Source organism: Macrobrachium rosenbergii, chromosome 51 (assembly GCF_040412425.1).
Source record: "Macrobrachium rosenbergii isolate ZJJX-2024 chromosome 51, ASM4041242v1, whole genome shotgun sequence".
Lineage (NCBI taxonomy): Eukaryota > Metazoa > Arthropoda > Malacostraca > Decapoda > Palaemonidae > Macrobrachium > Macrobrachium rosenbergii.
The window spans coordinates 49,738,584-49,760,059 of record NC_089791.1 but is presented as its reverse complement, the minus strand read 5'-3'; the positions used below and the strand labels follow the sequence as shown (position 1 = coordinate 49,760,059).

The 21,476-nt window shown below is 43.3% G+C and overlaps 1 protein-coding gene across 2 annotated transcripts in view; it reads right to left on the bottom strand.

Annotated features, from left to right (window-relative positions):
• Positions 1–19,127, bottom strand: part of LOC136833390 (neuralized-like protein 2) — a 49,127-nt gene extending 30,000 nt beyond the window's left edge. The window contains exons 1-3 of one of the 2 annotated variants that reach the window (XM_067095473.1): positions 18,879–19,047; positions 16,261–16,418; positions 7,403–7,521 (exon numbers count right to left, since the gene is read on the bottom strand). In XM_067095473.1, the coding sequence (XP_066951574.1) occupies positions 7,403–7,494 (92 nt within the window). In that variant the 5' untranslated portion in view covers positions 7,495–7,521; positions 16,261–16,418; positions 18,879–19,047. Of the gene's footprint in view, positions 1–7,402; positions 7,522–16,260; positions 16,419–18,878 lie in introns of both variants that reach the window. The other variant, XM_067095472.1, reaches the window with a different exon arrangement.
• Between the last annotated feature and the right edge of the window lie 2,349 nt (positions 19,128–21,476).

Sequence of the window (21,476 nt, the reverse complement as noted above, 5' to 3'; positions counted from 1 at the left end):
AGAGGATGATATTCAGTCTTTCTGCACCAGCTGCAAAAATCGTCCATTTTATTCTAGTAGACGCTGAGGAAGACTATGTCTACATTCTGCAATTGCTTCCGAGTTGATCTCAAAGCGCCTGACAAGCTTCCTAGCAGTCTGGAAGCTTGTCAGGAGTAGAGTGACAGTCCTAGACGGAACTGCGAAAGTGGCAGTTGTTGAGCAGATTTTACCACAGGGAAGCAATCTTGAGAAGCCTACTAGAGAGTGAGGAGATCTGAAACCACTTTTTCTGTGGCCAGAAGGGAGCTACCAGGGTCATGACACGCTTGTCATGGAAGATGCACTTGTTGATAATGTCTCACCATACTGAATGGTGGGGGAAGGCGATAATAACCAGGCTCGACCAGTCCTGAGCATCGATCAGTTGCCCAAGCAAGAGGGTCCAGGGCTGGGAGCAATACAAAGGGAGTCAGTGATTCCTGACATTGCAAATAGATCCATCAACAGTTCTTCCTTTCCACAGGTCAGTGCATACCCGTGGGATTCAGTGTCCATTCCTGCAGTAGGACCTGCTTGCAACCACTTAATTGTCCCGCTATGACATTTGAGTTTGCTCGCATAAAGCAGGTAACAATCTTTGGTTTGATTTCCTTGTTTCAGACAGAGATCTTTGGTCGCTTGGATACAGTGAACTGGGAGTGTCCTCCCTGATTCTTTTTATGTAAGCCAGAGCTGACATATTGTCTGGGAGTGGACTATTGACTGGATTTGTAAGGTTGCTATTGAGAAACATTGAAGAGCTAAGTGTATTGCCTTCAGCTCCTTCACGTTGATATGAAGTTCTCTCTCGGGTAGTGACCATGTCCCTGACACTTCATTGTTTTCTAGGAGAGTCCACCAACCCAGATCCAATGCGTCTGAGTATAATGTGAGATTGGGGTTCAGAGGATGTAGAGATTTCCCTTCTGCAAACTTTCCTGTTACAAGCCACCATCGAAGGTCCTTCCAATCAATTAAAAAACACCAATCAATTAAAAAACATATATCCACCACCATCCGCCACCCGACACTAAAAACTGGTGGGCACTCCTTGTACATAGCACCCCCCAGGCTCCCCTAGGACTCAACACTGTAAGTCAAGACGATGAGACAAAATAAAGGAAGGGATGCTTCCTACATCTCACCGAACACTAGGACAGCCACAAAGGTCCCAATGTACTGCATTTTTCGTAGAGTTTCTACATCTCACAAGTAATGTATAACAAACACTGACTCACATTTCCAGTACTTATACTACAGAATTGAAGAAAGGGAATGATTATGTTTAAAAGCTACCCAGGCAGCAACTGCCCTCACATCATGGGCTCTAACCTTCAAGACAAGTAAGTCATCCTCACCAATTTGGGAATGTGCTTCCAAAATGAGGTCCATCAAAAAGAATGAGAGTGCATTCTTAGACAATGGCCTAGGACGGGTTCTTCACAGAACACCACACGTTACTTGCTGGTCCCCTGATCTTCTCTGTCCTTTGAAGATAATATCTAAGAGCCCTCAGAGGGCAAAGAACTCTCTCTTCTTCTTCTGCCTGTGAGATATCCATTAACCTTTTAATGGTATAAGAACGAGGCCAGGGTTGTGCCGGATCCTCATTCTTTGCAAGAAAACTCAGGATGAGGGAACACACTGCATCCCCTTGGGAAAAACCGATTCTTTTATCCATCGTGTGGATCTCAATAACCCTTTTAGCTGTAGCTGGGGCCACCAGAAACAATGTCTTTCTAGTAAGGTCCTCAGCGTAGAAGAATGCATGGCTCGAATGTGAACTCGTGAGCTATTTGGAGGACTACGCCCAGGTTCCAGGGACAAGCTCTTTTTCTTACTGGTCATGGTCAAAAGACTTTCTAGGTTTGAGAGAGGTCTTTGGTTGCTGAAATGTCTAGCCTCTGTGTCTAAAAACGGAGCTAAGCATAGATCTATACCCTCTTATAACTGATGAGGAGAGGCCTCTAGAAGATCTTAAGTAAAGCAGAAAGTCTGCTACTTGAGCTAAAGTGGTCTTAGAAGACAAGATGTTGCATCTTTTACACCAGTCAGTAGACTTACGTCAACATCTAGCAATAGCTTCTGCTGCAGCTCTAGAAAAGCTCTTCACTCGTATGTCTGCTGTTAATCGAAACCCTGTCAGGATCAGAGAGGATATGCCCTAATGGCACCCCCTGAAGTAGGGTGGTCTGAGCAGACTTGGAATGGAGGGAAGGAGTCTTGGGAAGTCCACAGGGAGTCTGAGAAGCTCTGGGAACCACTCCTTCTGCGGCCAAACTGGAGTTACTAGGGTCATCTTGACGTTTTGGTGAGACTAAAATTTCCTGAGAAACTCGCTTATCATCCCGAACATAGGGACGGCATACAGATCCAGGTTGGACTAGTTCTGCATCATAGCATCTGTCGCCCAAGCTAGAGGGTCTGGAAACGGGGAGCAGAACAGAGGAAGACCATGCTTCCTGGATGCTGCAAATAAGCCCAGTACTGGCTCCCCCACAGTTTCCACAGGTCAGAACAAACCAGACAGTCCAGAGTCCACTCTGTGGGGGGGATTTCCTTGCGGTGACTCAGCTCATCCACCATCACATTGCATTTTCCTTGAGTGAAACGTATTATCAAATGGGTTTAATTTTGGTCTGCCCAAAGAAGCAGGTCCCTGGCTGTCTCGTAGAGGGAGAGTGAGTGGGTTCCCCCTTTAAGTCTAATATATGCCAACGGTGTGGTGTTGTCCACATAGATCGCCACCTTCTTGTTGCGGACCTCCTCTGAAAATTGTTGTAATCCTAAATGGATCGCTTTCAACTCCTTCAAGTTGATATGCAGGCTTCTCTCCTGTTGGGACCACACCACCGAAACTTCTTTGCCCCCAAGAGAGCTCCCCAACCTAGCTCTGATGCATCGGAAAAGAACTCTAGGTCGGGGTCTTCTTTGATCTCCTCCGTTATCAGAAATACACACAAGTCTTGACTTATTTTCTGATCCTAACTGACCCTTAGAAAAAACTGCAGAGGTCTCATATCCTTCCCAATTTCACGAATTGCTCCATGGAAGCCAGAGTGCCTAGCAGGCTCATCCACTGAGTGGCTGAACAGGATCCGAGCAAAAGGAAGTGACTGACTTTCTTCAGCCAGCCCTCTACTCCTCTGGGGGATGGAAACGCCCGAAAACTCTAAGCATCTGTCTTCATCCCCAAATAAAGAATCTGTTGTCTGTCTTCATCCCCAAATAAAGAATCTGTTGAGAAGGAGTCAGTTGGGATTCCTGTATGTTTAGTAATAACCCCAGGTCTTGTGTCAAGAGTAGGGTTTTTTGGAGGTCCTTCATTCACCTCTTTCATGGGAGAACGTATTATCCAGTTGTCCAGGTAGAGAGAGGTGTTGATTCCAAGTAAGTGGAGCCACTTGGCCATCGTGGTGAGCACTGAAGTAAAAACTTGTGGGGCTGTTGACAGTCCAAAACACAAAGCCCAAAACTGAAAGACTTGGCTTCTGAAAACAAACCTGAGGTAATTCTTCGTGTCTTGATGTATGGGAATATGGAAGTACCTGTCTCTCATGTCAAGAGGGATCATCCAGTCCCCTTAACAAATGGATGCAAGGACGGATTGGGTCGTTTCCAAGTGGAATTTTGTTTTCTTTATGAAGAAGTTCAGGGCACTCACGTCGAGGACTGGTCTCCGACCTCCTGTGGCCTTGGGAACCACGAACAGCCGGTTGTAAAACCCCTTGGATTTAATATCTTCCACTACCTCTACCACTTCTTTCTTGAGGAGGGAAGAGAATTCCTCTGAGAGGACTGAAAACTTCTCTGATCCTACAGAGGAGGCTGTCAATTCAACAGGAGTGCTGGCCAAGGGAGGCTTCTCCTTGAAGATGGAGTGTCCCTCCTTCAAACTTGGACTACCCACTGCTCTGCCCCTTTCTCTCTCCACATTTCCCATAAAAGGTGGAGTCTGGTCCCTATGGGAGCATGAAGGACTGGGTCTTCTCTTCCGAGCAGCAGGCTCAGAGGAGGATCTCTTGCTTTCTCGCAAGGCAAAACGAACTGTTGCTCACGGTCTAGATTGTGACCTTTGTCGGGCGCCTCAAAATGGCTGCAGCTGAAGGGGAGAGGAGGACTAGGGGGTGACGGTGGCCCACTCCTTGGGGCATCTAGCAGACTGAGCAAGTAGATTGTGCGTAGATTTCTTGCACAGTTGAGAGGCAATTTCTTCAACCACTGCTTGTGGAAACAGATGCAGACCATCAAGGGGTGAAAAAATAAATGTGCAACGATGTGACGCCCTTAGAAGCAAAGGAGACCCATAGCTCTCTTTCCTTGACGATCCCCATGGCACAAAAGGAGGCTATCTCTAGTGATCCGTAAGCCCTTTGTTGGCCAATCGCTGAGCTTCAAACAGTTTCACTCCGATGGGCCGAGTTCACCCCGCGTCGTTGATGAAGAGTTAGAGGAATGTATTTCTGGTGATAGAAATTCATTTCGTTATAATGTGGTTCGGATTCCCAATAAGTTGTAGGTCCCGCTGTTGGCAACCACCGGTTCTTAGCCACGAAAATAAGTCTAATCCTTCAGGCCAGTTCTAGAGAGCTGTTAATCAGCTCAGTGGTCTGGTAAAACTAAGGCATACTTACTTTTCTAGTGATCCCCCCTGATGGCTTTGTTGGAGCAAAAAAGCACACTGCGCCAATCTGCTGCAACCTCTTCAGGTAGATCAGGAAAATCATGAATCTTTTTTGCTGATGCTCCTATGGACAGTCCAGGAAGCTTAGAACTTCAAAAACTTTGGATAGGTTCTCAAACAAATGGTCTATTTCTAAGGCCGAAAACATTATCTTCGCAGATGATAAGGCAGACCTACGGGCTGAGTCAACAAGACTGGAGAAATCCCCCTGGGAGGAGGCAGCCACTTCCAAGGAAGGAGCTTCTCCAGTTGCGTATGACCGATATCTCCTGGAAGATAATCGAAAAGGCAGAATACTAAAGGAAGCCTTGCCTTGTCGCCTCTTTTCTGACAGCCAGCTGTCCACTTCATGCAAGGCCTTCTTAGATGAAGACGAGAGAGCCATCTTAGGGAGTCTGTTTGACCCAACAGGCTGATCACTCATCATAAAATGAAGAAGCCGGAAAAGCAGGAGCTGCTGGGGTGAAAAAATCTGAAAAATTCTGCAACAAATATCTTAGCAAAGAAACATAGGCCCACGGAACTTCTTCCTGGCCAATCTCTCTTCACCCAAAGAAATTGGAGAAAGCGAAGGATCTGCAGGAGCTACCACTGATGAAGGTGAAGTCTGGGAGGAGCCTTAAAATGTTGTCCAATTGTCTCTGGAGAGGAGCCAACCATAGGGCCCAGCCCCTTACAGTGGGCCATGCCGACAAGAGACGGGCTAGAAGGGGCCAAGCTAGACATAGTCGGTGCTGAGTGCTTGGAAGAAGATGCCAACACAATAGGAACTGGTGCCTGGTGATCCGATGTAACTGGGAGTTCAACCAAGGAAGGGTGCTTGGGCACCATAGGTCTCTCGACAACTGCCTGACTTTCATGTACCCAACGTTGATTAGAAGTCAATGGGTGCTTAAACATTACCTGGTGCCCGGCTACAAATGGGCGCTCGGCCACTACTGGGCACTCAACTACTCCTGGGCGCTTGGTGACAAATGGCCGCTTGCTCCCTAATGAGCGTCCTGCAGAAGTGGGTGCTCCCAAGAAGACGCATGCTAAGACAAGGAAGAAGCATGCTTATAAGTCACAGACAATAGTCCAGGCGCCACTGGTTGGTGCTCCAACTGAGAAAAGTCCTTGGGATTGTCCCAAGCACTGCACGAAGGCTGGGGCTAACAGGAAGGCTCTCTATGCCTTTTGCTGGATAGTGGAGGGGACTGATCCCTGAACACAGAATGCCTTTTCAGAGGGAGCGACTTGTCTGAGAAACGCCACTGGCACCCCTTACTAGGACTCAAGTCTCCAGAGCTCAGCGAAAGATGATGAACCTCTGAAATGCCTTCCCAATGGCTGTCTTTTGTTGCAACCTGGGACGCAACGCAACAGGTGCGACTGAGGGGGCGACTACCCGTGAGCAGACCCCATCGACCTCCCTTGGACCTCCAGCATGCTTCCTCCTGGGGCTTGGGGGAGTATGGCAGTGACCTTCGCCTAGGGAGTTGGTGGGATGGGCAGCCACCTCCTCCACTATCACTTCACTTGCACTTTTCTCACTAAATTTGCCCATAAGGAAATGCATTGATTCCCTCACTTGGGCCACTATGTTAGCAAGTAGACGAACTTCTGGTCAAACTTTAACTTGAAGCTGGTGCAGCAGTCCAGATTGGAAGTGAGGGAGCCAGGAGAAAGAGCAGTTGGAATTGGAGGAGGGCTGGAAATGGGGGAGATTAATTTACCAGGAGAAGAGACAACAGGAACGTCAACATTACTAGACATAAGATTCATACTATGGCTAACTAAAGATTTTACTTCAGCTCTAGAAGCCCCTTTCCTTTTACAGTCTCTCTCTAACTTAGAAAGGTGAGAAGCTAATGTCTTCCATTCTTTCTCATCCCACTCTTTCTCTTTACACTCCTTGCACGTCAAATCAATAGAATATACCTGTCCTCTACATGCAGTGCACAAGGTATGCGAGTTGTAGCTAGCTTTTGTCAATCAAGTATTGCAGCCTTTGCTGCAATACCAAAAACCAGAAGAGCTAGAGTCTGACAAAGTCACTAGAGTACAAGTCAAAATCAGTAAGTCTCCTTAGAGAACTAAAGTCACAATAATGGTTTCACTGAAAACCTCTCTAAATAATCAATGCCGAAGGCTACTGTATCAAAAATACTTCACCAAAAGGGAAGATCTCAAACAGAATTCAAATTCAGCTGAGATTCTTAACACCGTGTGTGGTCTTAAGTCGGCAGAAACAAACTGAGCTCTTGATTGAACTGTTCCTCTCTTACCCTGAAAGTGGGCGGGGCTAGTCACCTACATAAACAAAAGAGTGTAGCTACCGCAAATTTCAAAATTTAAGCTGCCATCGAGTAGAAACTTAGCTAAGTAATTACTGGGTAAGTTACTTACATAAAAAATAACATTAACCTACAGAGCAAATGCTGACTATTAGATCAGCCACAAAATATCTCCCAGGAAGAAATAAATTTAGATTAAAGTATGTTTATACTGTGGTGAGAATGAAAGAAATGATGGTGACTCAGAGGTACATCAGTCTCATCAAATTACCACAGAAAGCTCTGGTTATTCCAATTATAGACATAGATACATGTGGAGATTATCAGCAAAAATAACTGAAAAAAAGACATCTAATTAAAATAGAATTACTCAAATTATACTTGATAAAACACTTTTCATGACAAGTAATAAAAAACTTACCTGTAAGCAACAGTATTGTTATCATATAGTATGACATTTGCTCCATGATTAGAATGGAAACGTGTGTAAACTTCATAATTTCCATCCATCATAGTAGCTGCTGATCGTCACAAGGCCATCTGTAAGGAAAATGAAGTTTTCAAAGTAAAACTAATATTGTAAACTTAACTGAACACCTGAATTAGCCCTGGTCACTGACCAGCCCAAACTACATCCCCATAATTTCTTTACCAACTAAGGGGTAATGAACTGTCAGCGTTACCAATGCTTACAGGAAAATCTGTCAAATGAGTTACCCGAGGTACCGCCGGCAACGCTGCTGCAAGTCCCGGCCGAGTGAGGCCGAGATCCGCAATTGAGTTATTCACTATTCAAACTGAAGTGGGGAGGAGGGTGGAAATCATTCAGGTGTTCAGGTAAGTATTACAATATTAGTTTTATTATGAAAACTTCATATTGCAATACACTCCCTCAACACCTGAATTAGCCCAATTAACAAAATTTTAAAGGAGGTGGGATCAATCTAATTCAGCCTGACCTACCAACAGGGAAAGCAGTAACTCATTATTTGCCTACTCACCTGGTTATCCCACTCAGCAGGTGAGGATGCCTGTAGAGAGAGTACCACAGACATCAGTCTCATGTCTAGGTACTGTCTGAGTCAAGCTACCTCCCATGTGGTATTCAAACCCTCCCATGAATGGAGGGGAGAAAGATAAACCTCCCCATGTGGCTAATCAGAGCCTCCCATGTATAAAGGAGAACATTGAACCTCCCATGTGGCTATTCATAGCCTCTCATGTATGGAGGAGTACGATGAACCTCCCATGTGGCTATTGTAGCCTCTCATGTATGAAGGAGAAGTTGAGTGTGCAGTATCTTCGAGTTCTTCGCCGCCTGTTGCCGCCGATGTCTGCACAGAAGAGGTTGAAGAAACCAAATCTGTCCACTGAATCTGCCTAACTTCACAGTACTAATGCCAACTTAATAGTCTCACTATGAATCCCGACCAACAGAGAATCCTAAGTTCCTTAGACTACATTCATTACCTAAAGTCCCCCCGGCATTACTACATAGGTCTAATTACAAAATCGAGTTGGCCGCCACAAAGGGACCCAGTGAGTAACCCTGCTCTGAAGAAAACTGAATGTTTCTGAGGTAGAAAGTCATGCAAACTGACACCGACTTCCAGGTGGCCGCCTCTAAGATCGCCGACACCTAAAAATTCCTAAGGAAGGCCGAAGATGTCGCCAATCCCCTAATACTATGTGCCCTTGGACACGAAAAGAAACTCGAAGGCTCCGAAAGTGATGAAGAAGCCTCTGATGCTTGCTGAATAACCTCTCGTGGGAAGAAACTAATCGCATTCTTAGAAACAGAACGCGATGGACAATTAGGGGAAACAAATGATATTCTCAGGCGAGGTAACAGTTTTTCGGTACGAGACAAATAAACTTTCAGAGCCCTAACCGGCCATAGCAGGATTTTGGAAGTGTCGCCTCCTACGAAATCTTCCTAGGACGCGACCTTAAACGCTCTGGGAAGAGGATTCGTTACCGATTCGGATTTCACAACAAATTCCGGCAGGTAGGAAGAAAAATATCTTTCCCTGAAAAGGATATCGTCTTCGACACCGCCTGAATTTCTCTTGATTCTTTTGGCTGTAGCCAGCACAACTAATAATAATACCTTCTTAGTTGATTGCCTTAGGGACAGTGACTCTAAGGGTTCAAATGCTGCAGATATTAAGAAACCCAACACAGCCGCTAAATCCCAAGAGGGGGCCCGAAGCGGGAGAACTGGACGTTCTATTTTAAAAGAACTAAGATGATCATGCAAAATTCTGCTGGTCAAAAGCTCCGGCAGATGAAATCAGAACATGCTACTGAGCATCGACCTATAACCAGCAACCGTACAATAGGATAATCTCTTTTCCTTTATCAGGAACAGGAGGAAGTCTGCTACCTTCGCCACTGACGGACGCAAAATACTATGCCCCTGTTTCCGGCACCAACTACGGTACATTGCCCACCTGGCCTGGTACAGTTTTCTAGTTGAACTTCTCAGACAGAAAGATAGTTGTCGAGCCACTGCCTTAGAGAGTCCTGAATGACAGGCCGCTCGCTGGACAGTCTCCACACAGCTAGCTTCAGCATGCGGAGGTTCCAATGGAAGCAATGGAAATGCGGCTGTCTGAGATCTTTCCTCTCTGGGAGGAATACCGGGACTCCCGTCAATAAGTCCAGAAGGTCCAGAAACCAAGGTCTTTGGGGCCAGAAGGGGTATACCAAAGTCATCTGCTTGTTGTCGCAGTTTCTGAGCTTTGCCAGCGCTTCCTGGATCATCCCGAATGGAGGGAATGCATACACTTGCATGTTGTCCCAGGAGTGCAGCATTGCGTCTGTCCCGCAGGACATAGCTCTTCGTTGGGTGAGTCGGTAGAGCTGCGGACTGTCACTCAATGGGCCGGTTTTTCCCGCAGGACATGGGGTCCGCTACTGGGGAGAGGTAGGGAGAAGTAGACTGGGAGATGAAAATTCAACCTGGTGGCAAAGAGGTCTACAGGCAGTCCCCGGTTATCGGCGGGGTTCCGTTTCTGAGGGTGTGATGATAACCGAAAATCGCTGCTAACCGAAAATGGGCAATTTTGGCATTTTTTCGGCGATTTTCGGGGGTTATCAGCGCCGAAAATTGCTGATTTTCATTGCTAGACAAGCGCCATAAAACCAGATCGCTGTTAACCGAGCCCGCCGTTAACCGGGGAATGCCTGTATTGTCGTTGGCCATCTCTTCAACAGAAGTTGCACCTCCTCCTGAACTAGCGTCCATTCTCCCCCAAGAACTTCCTGTGAACAACTTAGAGCGTCTGCCAATACATTGGGTTTCCCTGACACAAATTGGGGAATGAGAGAAATTCTGCTGTCCTCACACCAAGAACTCTCTGTGCTATGCCGTTTAATGCCTGCGATCTCATTCCCCCTTCCTTCTTGAGATACCACACCGCAGTAACGTTGTCACAAAACAGCACTACTGTCTTGTTGCTTACCTGCTCTGAGAAGCAACTCAGAGCCTCCTCTTCTGCTCTCAACTCTCTGCAGTTTATGGACTCCTCCCAATCCAGATCCCTCCAAAGTCCCTGAGCCTGAGATTCCTCCAGGGTTGCACCCCAACCCCAATCTGAGGCATCTGTATACAGATGAACATCTGGATGAGGGAAATCCAATCTGACGCCAGTGGTCAAATGATGTTCTTCTGACCAACACCAAAGATCCTTCAGGCAAGAATCGTCCCAGACTATGAATGCGTTCTCTTCCCAAAAGTCCCAGCGATTCCTGAGACACACCTGCAGAGAGCGCATCCAGAGACTAGACCCTGGGACTAGAAGCGAGAGGGAGGACATTCGGCCCAGCAAGCTTTTCCACAGGCTCACAGGTTGAGCTCTGTCCAACAGGAATACCTCCAGTTGGCTTAGAATCGCCAGAACCCGCTCCTCTGTTGGGAAAGCCCTCAAAAGACACGTCTGAATCGTCATCCCCAAATATGTCTTTACTTGTGCTGGCATTAGTGAGATCTTGTCTAAACTGATCTGAATTCCTAACTCTTGACAGAGATTCAATAAGAAATCCCTTGCCTGCAGCACCTCGTCTACCAACGAAACCTGAACCAACCAATTGTCGAGATATCTCCTCATCCGGAAATCCCAACAATGCATTATGCCTGAAACAGGAGACATTACCCTCATGAATACCCAAGGTGCTGCGGTCAGACCGAAGCAGAGGACTTTGAACTGGAATGTTCCAGTTGGACCCAAGAAACGAAGGAACTTCCGAGATTCCTGATGAATCGGAACCTGGAGATATGCATCCTTCAGGTCCACTGAAGTCATCCAATTTCTCTCCAAACTGACCGCAGCACTGACTGTGAAGTTTCCATGTGAAACTTCGTCGAGACGACCAACCGGTTGAGACCTGAGAGATCTATAATGGGTCTCCAAGATCCTCCCACTTTTGTGGCCACGAAGATCCAGCTGTAAAACCCCGGAGAAGGGGGAGCGGGCTCTATTGCTCCCTTTTCTAAAAGGGTTTGGATTTCTGCTGCCAAAGCTATTCCCCATCCTCCATCAGGGGGATAACTTTGAGAGTGAAAAGGGACTCTGTACCCTTTCCTTAACACCTCCACTACCCAACCTCTGCACCCCACTCCTTCCAGGTGTTCCAGAAAGGAGCAAGGCAACCTCCTACGGGTGCAGGCGAAGGGAACGTCTCCTATTTCCAAAAACCCTCCTTGTAAACAGAAGGTTTCGGATCCGAGGCAGAAGCAGGACTTTTGGAGGAAAAGCGGACCTTCTTCGGAGACCTTACCGGAGACTTGGAACACGGACGCTTAGCCGGCGATGACATTCTGGACCCCTTAGGCGATCTGGCACTCTGAGCTGCTACTTGAATCATGGCCTGCTACAACTCAACTGCCGATGTTGAAGAAACAAAGTTTACCATGGCAAAAACATCTTCCTCCCTAAACAGACTGTTGCTGAGTGCAAAGGGAGCCCTCAACAGAACCCTCTTGTGGATATCTGGATAATGGGGAGTGAGATGATTCAAAAAGAAATACCTCCTCTTCTTCCCAAAGAATGTCGTACAGCTTGCGGATATGTTTGCCTGGTAAGCCAAATCCATCAACACTGAAGTGATGAGGTTATCAAGTAAGGTCAGATCGAAGGAGTATACCCATCCTGCTTAAGGAACCCCATCAATCCAGGCAACATCCACACAGAGTGGGACAAGGCCTCCGACTGGCTGCGGAAAGTGTCCTCTATGATACAAGCCTCCCTAGCAGTAACAGATACCAGGCGATTCGAAGATGGAACCTGAGATAGAAGAGCCTCCACCGATTTGTTGAGAGGAACCCTGACACCCGCAGAAGGGTTACCGGCAACCCTATAAAACCCCTTCAGAATAGGAAGCAGGGTTGAACCCTGCCTAACTGACCCTATCAAAGCCACTAACCTATCGTCTGCCTCCCTCAATGGCCAAACCAGACTAGATTCTTGGATGAATGACCAAGTACTGGTTTTGTCGCGTATAGCGACTCGAACATTGCTTGATTCGGTTGTGTAGGCTCCTCCGGAGCCTTGGACTGAGGATAAAGAGTATGAATGAAGTCTACCATCCGCATGTACTCGGTCTCATTGGCTGAAGGAAAATTAACCTCCTGTACCAGATCCTCTTCTTCAGATGAACAATCCCTATCGGACTAGTCCGACCGAGCTGGAACACGATACATGGTGCTTCGATACGGACACCTGAAGAATCAGTCAACATACTTCTCAGAAAAAATAGGGCAAGTCGCACCTCCAACGATGATGATGCAACACCTGGGCTGGACACCTGGACGGACAACGCCCACCCTGAGAGCGAAGAGGCCACAACACCCGAACACACAAACCCAGATGCATCAAGACGCATGAGAACACTAAGTACTGGTTTTGTCGCCAGATATCAACATTGCTTGATTCGGTTGTGTATGCTCCTCCGGAGCCTTGGACTGAGGATAAAGAGTATGGATGAAGTCTACCATCCGCATGTACTTGGTCTCATTGGCTGAAGGAAAATTAACCTCTGGTACCAGATCCTCTTCTTCAGATGAACAATCCCTATCGGACTAGTCCGACCGAGCTGGAACACGATACACCTAGGTGCGCGATACGGACACCTGAAGAATCAGTCGCGAACATACTTGGAGGCAACCAAAATAGGTTGAGCAAATCCCGCACCCTCCAACGATGATGATGCAACACCTGGGCCGGCCACACCTGGACGGACAACGCCCACTCCTGAGAGCGAAGAGGCCACAACACCTGAACCACACAAACCCAGATGCATCAGAGCCGCATGAGAATGTTAATCCGGAAAAGAAGATCCGCTGGATAAAGAAGGAGGGAAAAGGTCCTTGATGACCCGGAATCAACCCCGAGCCTACATTGCCCGCCTAAGCTGGAGGAACAGAGAAAACCTGCAGGAAAAGTTGAGAAAGAAGAAACCAAAGGAGGGAAGAAGGAAGAAGCCACACTTGGAGTAACCACCGGAGCCCCTGACAATGATGTTGGACAGGTGGAGAACGTACCAACTGGACTGGAACTCAAAGGAGTTTTGAAGGGGAAGTTACGAAGTACTGAACCCAAGGTAACAGAGGAAGACAAATTACCAGCCATCCTAGCTAATGGAGCGATTGCGGAAACTATCAGTACTGAAACATTGAACGCTGGGGCAGGCGCACCGCCAACTGCCGCAGCAACTAGATCGGAAGCCTGAAAAACTACGGGATTCACCAAAAATGCCACAGAAGACAAGTCCGGTAAAGGCAACGAAACCAGATGAGCATCCAAAGAACCCGAAGAGTTCCCTGAAGAGTGGCCGGAAAAAGAAGGTTGAGAAAGAGCAATGGAAAAAGGTTTGGAAGCAATGGGGAAAAGGGAAAAGTCTGAAGTTACAGAAGAGGCCCTACATTTTAAGGAAACGAAATAGACTGATTCTGTTCCTCCCGATAATCTTGAAAGACATCATTTGCAAATTCAGGAAGGTTCTTTAAGACATGATCATAGATATTAGAAAACCCAAGATTAAAACAATGTCTAACTAATGACCTGTAACCCTTAGAGAGACCCAACAAATCAGCATTATATTCTGCAATATTTAGAACCCGACCAACAGAATTACTATCACTGCAAGACAAAAAAAGTTTGTCTCCTGAAGGAAAAGGAACCTTCGAAGAAGAAGGGGTATTCTCCAAAATTTCCGAACCCAACAAACTAGCAACCAAATCTGAACCATCCTCCACGGATCTAGCAACCTTTTGTTGCAGAGAGTCTGCCGCCGGAAATAAAACCACTGCTGGATCTAACAAAGATGCCGAAACCTAAACCACATCTGAATCCAAAGAAGACTGCACCTTAAACTTCTCTTCCTGACTACTTCCTAAAGCACTATCCCTACTTGTCTGAGTCATGACTACTGTAATTCTAAATTCACCTTTGAACTTACGCTTTTAGAGGGAGGGGGAAATCTGCTGCTAACACTGCCTGCTCCGCGCCAGGGGGGGGCACTGGCAGGTCCTACCTTCAAGGTTTGCGGTTCTCCATGACCCGCGGCACCCGTTAGGGCTGGTTCTGGAACAGGCAGGGGAGCTGAAAGAGAATGATCAGATTCTATTTCCCTAGAACTACCATTCTGATCCTTCATTTCAGTTAATTGTGTCATGAAGCTAGAAAATAAGCTAGACATACTAACTGATAATTTATCCTCTAATTTTCTGAATAATTCAGATTCTTTAGCTTCCTTATCAAAAACCTGTGCCTCTACTGCTGGTTCTGACCTATGCTTACTCTTGGAAGCTAAAGATTTCCTATGCTTTACATAATCTTCCATTTGCTCTACTGACCATGACTTACATTCGTCACATCTTAGAGTGACATTACATTGAACCTTTCTACATGATATGCAAAGAGAATGTCTGTCATTTTGAGGGTACTCATCCTTTTCTTGCAGGCTGTGCATGATCGATGAGCTGCAGTGCATCCCCAGCAGTAAAAGCTCAGTCGTCACGGGCTGAAGTAGAAGTGAAGCGCGGCGCTATCTGATGGAGGCGTCTTCCTGTCTAATTTACCCATTTCCAAGTCCAAAATTCAAGCCAAAATCCAAGACGGGAGAGAAGATCCAAAACCAGATGGAATAGTACAATCCAGGAGAAAGGGCGAAAATATGGTCCAAGTCGTTATCAAAAAAACCAAAAATATTTATATGGGGGTCGGGCTAAAAATCAAAAAAGTTTTCCTGATGCAGGAAACATCCAAGCAGTTTGTCTGATGCAGGAAACATCCAAGCAGCACGGCGAACAAAAAGCAATTGGGGATCTCGGCCTCACTCGGCCAGGACTTGCAGCAGCGTTGCCAACGGTACTTCAGGTAACTCATTTGACAGATTTTCCTGTAAGCGTTGGTAACACTGACAGTTAATTACCCACTTAGTGGGTAAAGAAATTATGGGGATGTAGTTCAGGCTGGTCAGTGACCAGGGCTAATTCAGGTGTTCAGGGAGTGTATTGCAATTTGTGCAATTATATTTCTGGAAGTCAGGTTAAACTACTTCATATTTAAAAAAAAAAAAAAAAAAAAACGTTTAAATGACACTGCATTTATCTACCCAATGACATCTTCAAAATCAATGCAATCTACAGTTTTCTGTCTTCTGCTTTGTATAATGTCTCCATGTGTAACTTAAAATATTATGAGCAACCAGTTCCACAACTAGCAACACCTACTTCAATTTGTACTATTTCATGTATACTGTACATACGTTAACTTAGTTAAGCAATTATCATGAACAGTATTACTCAATCAAGCCATTTGTATCAATATAACCATAACTTCTGGTTATTAGAGAGGCATCTTTAAACAGATTCCTAATATAACCTAACCATATGGACTTACATCTATAACAATGAAAAGGCACTGAAGACCATCATGATACTGACACAAAATAATAAAAGTTGCTTAACTCAACTTGATGCCTACAAACAGCAAGGTAATTTATTATATCCTTCCAAATATATTTAACGAAAGACATTTAGTACTGTGTATGTCACTTATTTATAACATAAATGATACCTTACATCAAATTACAAACCTTTCTAAAATTTAATATAAGATTTTTATTTTTAATTTTGTTAGTAATGTACTCAGAAGTATTAATAAACAATCACACACAAAAACAGGATGATAATCATGAATTTTTGTAATAATACACTCTTAGCTACAGTAAAATAATGCAGAAAAATTATACTGTTTTGTAGAGAGAACATACCTGTTTAATTAAATAACTGGGGAGCAAATCTTACACAATGAGATTTGGAGCCACCAACAATAGTGTACACATCAGCACATTCTATTCTATGTTATGATGTTCAAGAGCACTGTGCAGTAAACCCCCCTTATTCACTGTCTCACTATTCGCGGATTTCTCTGTGGAACATATCTACCCATTATTCGCGGAAAATTCGCCCATTTGCAGTATTTTTCACTGAGAAATTTTCACTGATTACTGTATTTTCATATCATTTTCATGACTAAATGCACATTTTGTGATAAAACTATTAAAATACTCAGGTATAAGCATTTTTAGTTTTTTTGTGCGTGTTTAAACTATCAAAATAATCAGTTCTAAGTGTTTTTATGGGTTTTAAGTATTAGAGAATTTAGATTATTTTGCACATGGGGGTACTCATCCTCCACGAATACGGGAGGTTTACAATATATGCATTCTTTTTTGATAAACAAAACATATGAGTATTCTAGCTCTAACTTTATACATAATCCAAAGAGGGGGTTCTAGTGCTGGAAAATTTTAATTCTCACATTTACTGACTAAAGCCTACTCATCCCAATTGGGAGTTCATGCATAAACTTGGTCTCAATATTCTCGAAAATTTGCAAATATTAATTTCTAGCACAAATGAGAACAATGGCCTCATGAAACATGGTTCACCTGAAAGGGAGGGGTAAATAGATGGCAAAACTAGACGGCCTACGTAAAAACTTTTTTATGTTTATAATCTGTCCTCCTGTTGGCACAGGACTTTATAGCTATCATAATGGTCAGGTAAGAATCATTTAAAAAATTCACTTCTTGCAATACTCTTGCTCATGACTCGATAAACTAGCCTACATGTTAATTTCAGGTGGATGTTGATTCAGAGTTTTTTCTTAGTTACATTGTCAACATCACCAATCTTATGTGTAGCATCCCTCTCCTGCTCAGTCTGAAAAGTTAAAACTACTTCCTACTCCGTAAATCTGCTATTAGTAACTTGTATTCTTTCCAGAGCCTGAAATTATTATTTCCTTTGACACTGCACACAATATCTGTAGACTCAGCAACTAAAAGATTCTTCTTAGCAGTATTTTTCTTCTTGACCACATTAGTTTATGAAAAATTTGCTGTTATTGATGAATAGGCATAGTAGCCTATGTCTCTCCAGTCTTACTGTTGACTTTACCTTTTACTTCATCCACCTTAACAGCAAAATTACTATATGCCTTTAATTCCTTTCCAAAGACTCCAGTTCATATTTTTTATATCCTCTCACTACTTTCTATAAACCAGCACACACAACAACACTTTTCTTGACTTCCAATGCAAAACAAAACATATGTCCTATCCAAATGCTATTCTTGGTGAAAGTGTACAGAAGTGGGTACACATTAGACCTATTTCCATAGGTTGCCACCTACTTAAAAGCATTATTAAACATATTTTGCCAAGGATGCATCCTAACCTATCCTTTCCTAGGGTACTGTGACCTAACCTTACTAGGGGGGGGGGGGGGTTTCACCACCATTAACCCCATCCACGTGACATCAAGCACAGCATATAATCACATGTGTACAACTATTCTGCAGCATTAGGCAGGCTATCCTGTTCTTCCCTTCCAACCCCATGGCATTAATAGAAAGCATTCATCACAGCAAAAAACCTACTTTACACTAGCACCAATGTTATGTATGAATAAGAAACATTTTATTTACTAAAATTTTCAAACTGTGCCAGTAATATATTTCTTTAAACCATTGTCACATATATATTAGCTTTTTGACAATGATTTAATGTGTTCTTTGAGCATTTCTGACATTTGTTTCTTTCCCCAAAAGGTTTTACTCTAATACCAATAGCCTACCGCGCATGTGTTCAGTATCAGCCCAATGCAATGAATGGTAAAACAAACTAAGAAAAGTAAATATCTCGACAATGGTAAATTTTCGATAGCTATGAGTATGAGTTTCATACTAGGCCTAATCATGTTAAGGGGAGTCAAGACCAGTGTAAACACTCCAATGGCAAATGATAGTTTAAAGTAAAATAATACTGCAAAATTAAAATAACTGTATTTATTAAAGTAATAACTGTATAATTAGTTAAGTTTGCATTTTATTAGCCAACTTAAGTTAGTCTAGGATACCTATCCAAGGCTAGCCTAGTCCTACTGGATGTAGCCTATTGCAATGTTGCAGCACCAAGCCAATTACATTTCAGCTTGCAATTACAATATGCTCAGCAATGTTTGGAAATAAACAAGACTTCAGCAACGCCACCATTAAGTTACACTTCGGGTAGGCCTATACCGTAAGTATGAAAGGCTTAAACCTTACCTAGCCCCAGGCCTAAATCAACAGCAGGACATGAACCTTTCAACAAATAATTCTTTGTGGTTAAATTCTAGGATATCCTCTCTAAATTCATCAAATGCAAATTACCTCGTCCCAACCCCAACTCTTAAATAAAAAAAAAAAAAAACCGCGGCTCGAGCCCAAAATAGGGTGGCCGGGTTGTTGTGGCCTGGATTAAGAAAGCCGAATAAACACAAGCATTCCCCAACGACTTACTTATTACATAACAACTCCAATACTTTTAAGATTAATTCGCACCTGAATACAATCTGTTAAATGTTATTAAGGTCGAGAGATGACGACGGGGGCGGTATTCGGAGGAGGAAGAAAAAAAAAGGGAACCAAGATCCCTTCCTCTTCTCTGGTTGGTCGATGTTTACACTGAGCTCACCAACTTCTTCTTGGGGTCTGTAGGAATCTAGGAATCTTATCCTCCGGGAGTAGGAGACCGTTTCGTACATAGCGCCATCTTAACGACCCCGTAACTGAGCGACGTAATTAAGTCTCGGTGTTGTAGCTCATTCCATAATGACCTGACAAATCATGGCTGTTTAATACAATAAATAGATAAAGCAGCATCAGACTTCATACCTCATTTCATTTAGAAATGACACTCCTCGAAGTTCAAAACAACTCGCGTTCATTATTTACATATTCTTACGAATGACATTTCCGTTTACAAAAATTCTCGACTCTATTACATACCACCACACTCTGCAGATTATAACTATATATCAGATATATGTCACGAAATATGACAATCCTGCTGTGAAAACTGAGTTGATTTGACAAGGGATGCAACAAGTTATTCTAAAAACATTACAAATCCAAAATGCGAGTTCTATGACCAGACCGTTCCAATAGCCTTTTTAACTCAACGCCATTTGATTAAGGCTGGAGGTATCCCATCTCATTCATTTGGTTGTTGTCAGTGTGTAGATTTTAATCTCGCGTGAAGTCTTAAAATTTGACGTCATATCAACTCTCTAATTGTTTTCTCTCCTATACAGGACTAGCTTCAATTTTCAAGTTTTATAAAAATATAATAAGAAATTCCCAGCTACAACGCCTAAATAGAACACAGACATCTCTTCAGTTTCAGCAAATAATTCATGTCGCTTTTTCCCAAAACGTTGAAAACCATGCACCCAAATGTTTAATGAACACCGGTAGTTAATTATAGCAGTACAAAATGGTTTGGGACCCATACAGATCTGACAGATCCGAGCACTGTATTAGTGTCACGAAAATTTAATTATCTTAACCCTGAGAAATGACAGATTTTGGCAGATGATATCCTAAGCGCATAATTTTCTTAGCAATTAAAATTTCACACAATCTACTATACTGTATACACGATTCCTGACCCAATGACTGTAAGAAGGTAAGTAAAAATTACTCTTAACTAAATACTGTATGTCATTCTTTGATAATTGAACCAATCATTATTATTTCGAACAAATCAGATCGGGCAACTGCAGTTCAGACCTGATATTTTATTTTTAAGAAAAGGCTACAAAACTATTAAACCATTGTTCAGTTATTATTAGGGAAGGCGTAATAGAAACATTCATTGCCAGAGGCTCTAAAAAAAGAATCTATTAACATTAAAGGAGATACAATCAAGCTCAGTCTTCCATAATTTAGATCATATGTCAGTTCGAAGACAGGCAATCTGGAGACACCCTGGAAAAAGACTAATTCAAGGTTATGTTCCCATAAGACCTTTTATTCACCTTATTTTGCTCTTTAACCTTCATCTCTCCTTTTGGCTGCTTATCAGCCTCTCTGTTCTACCTTCAAACGTCTCTTTCAGTAAAGCTGTAAGTATTTTGATCCATCTGTATACGGAACTGTAAATGATGCATTATACTTAACATTACTAAGAAAACCACAGTACGTGTTTTGTAATTACAAAACCAGGAATGGAGTGTCAGTGGTGCTTTATGAAAATTAACGATCATCTCCGCCCCTCGCCCTCTCCAACCACACACACACACACACACACACAGACACGCCAACAGTCACATATTGAAATTCTGGCCACGTCCGTGCCCATAACTATCTTCCCATTTTTCCTTCTAAGCGGACATTCCAAGGGCTCATAATCTCCGTATGCTATAATTCTGTTACATTAAAGTATCTAATTTGCAGAAGACTAGAATCTTACCTATAGTTTAGCATGGCCGTCTTAACATTTCTGTAAAGGGTTGTATTAGTAACACTTATCATGTGCTAACAGTTTCTTTGTCTCTTGTTATTCTTGATCTCATTCCAGAGCCACAGAAACCTCAAGAACAAAAACCCCAGAATACATGCAACTTTCCAGATTGCTGTAGATGTTTCTTCTTTTCCATATATATCTGTGTAAAACACTCAAGTTTCAATGTGTCTGTGTGCGAGAGAGAGAGAGAGAGAGAGAGAGAGAGAGAGAGAGAGAGAGAGAGAGAGAGAGAGTTTTGATGTGTAAGCTCATTAAACAGCCAATGTTTAAGTTTTTCGGACACAGGTCATCAACGATTCAAGCGTTCAAGTATAAATTCGGCATTGGAGTCAGCTGCTGTTTGTTTACGAAAATATATATATATATATATATATATATGTACACCCATCCACACACACACACACACATATATATATATATATATATATATATATATATATATATATATATATATATATATATATATATATATATATATAGTATATATATATATATATATATACATACATATATATATGTACACACACATATCCACCCACACACACACATATATATATGTATATATACAGTATGTATATATATATATATATATATATATATACTAAACAAAATCTGAACACTGACAAGTGATG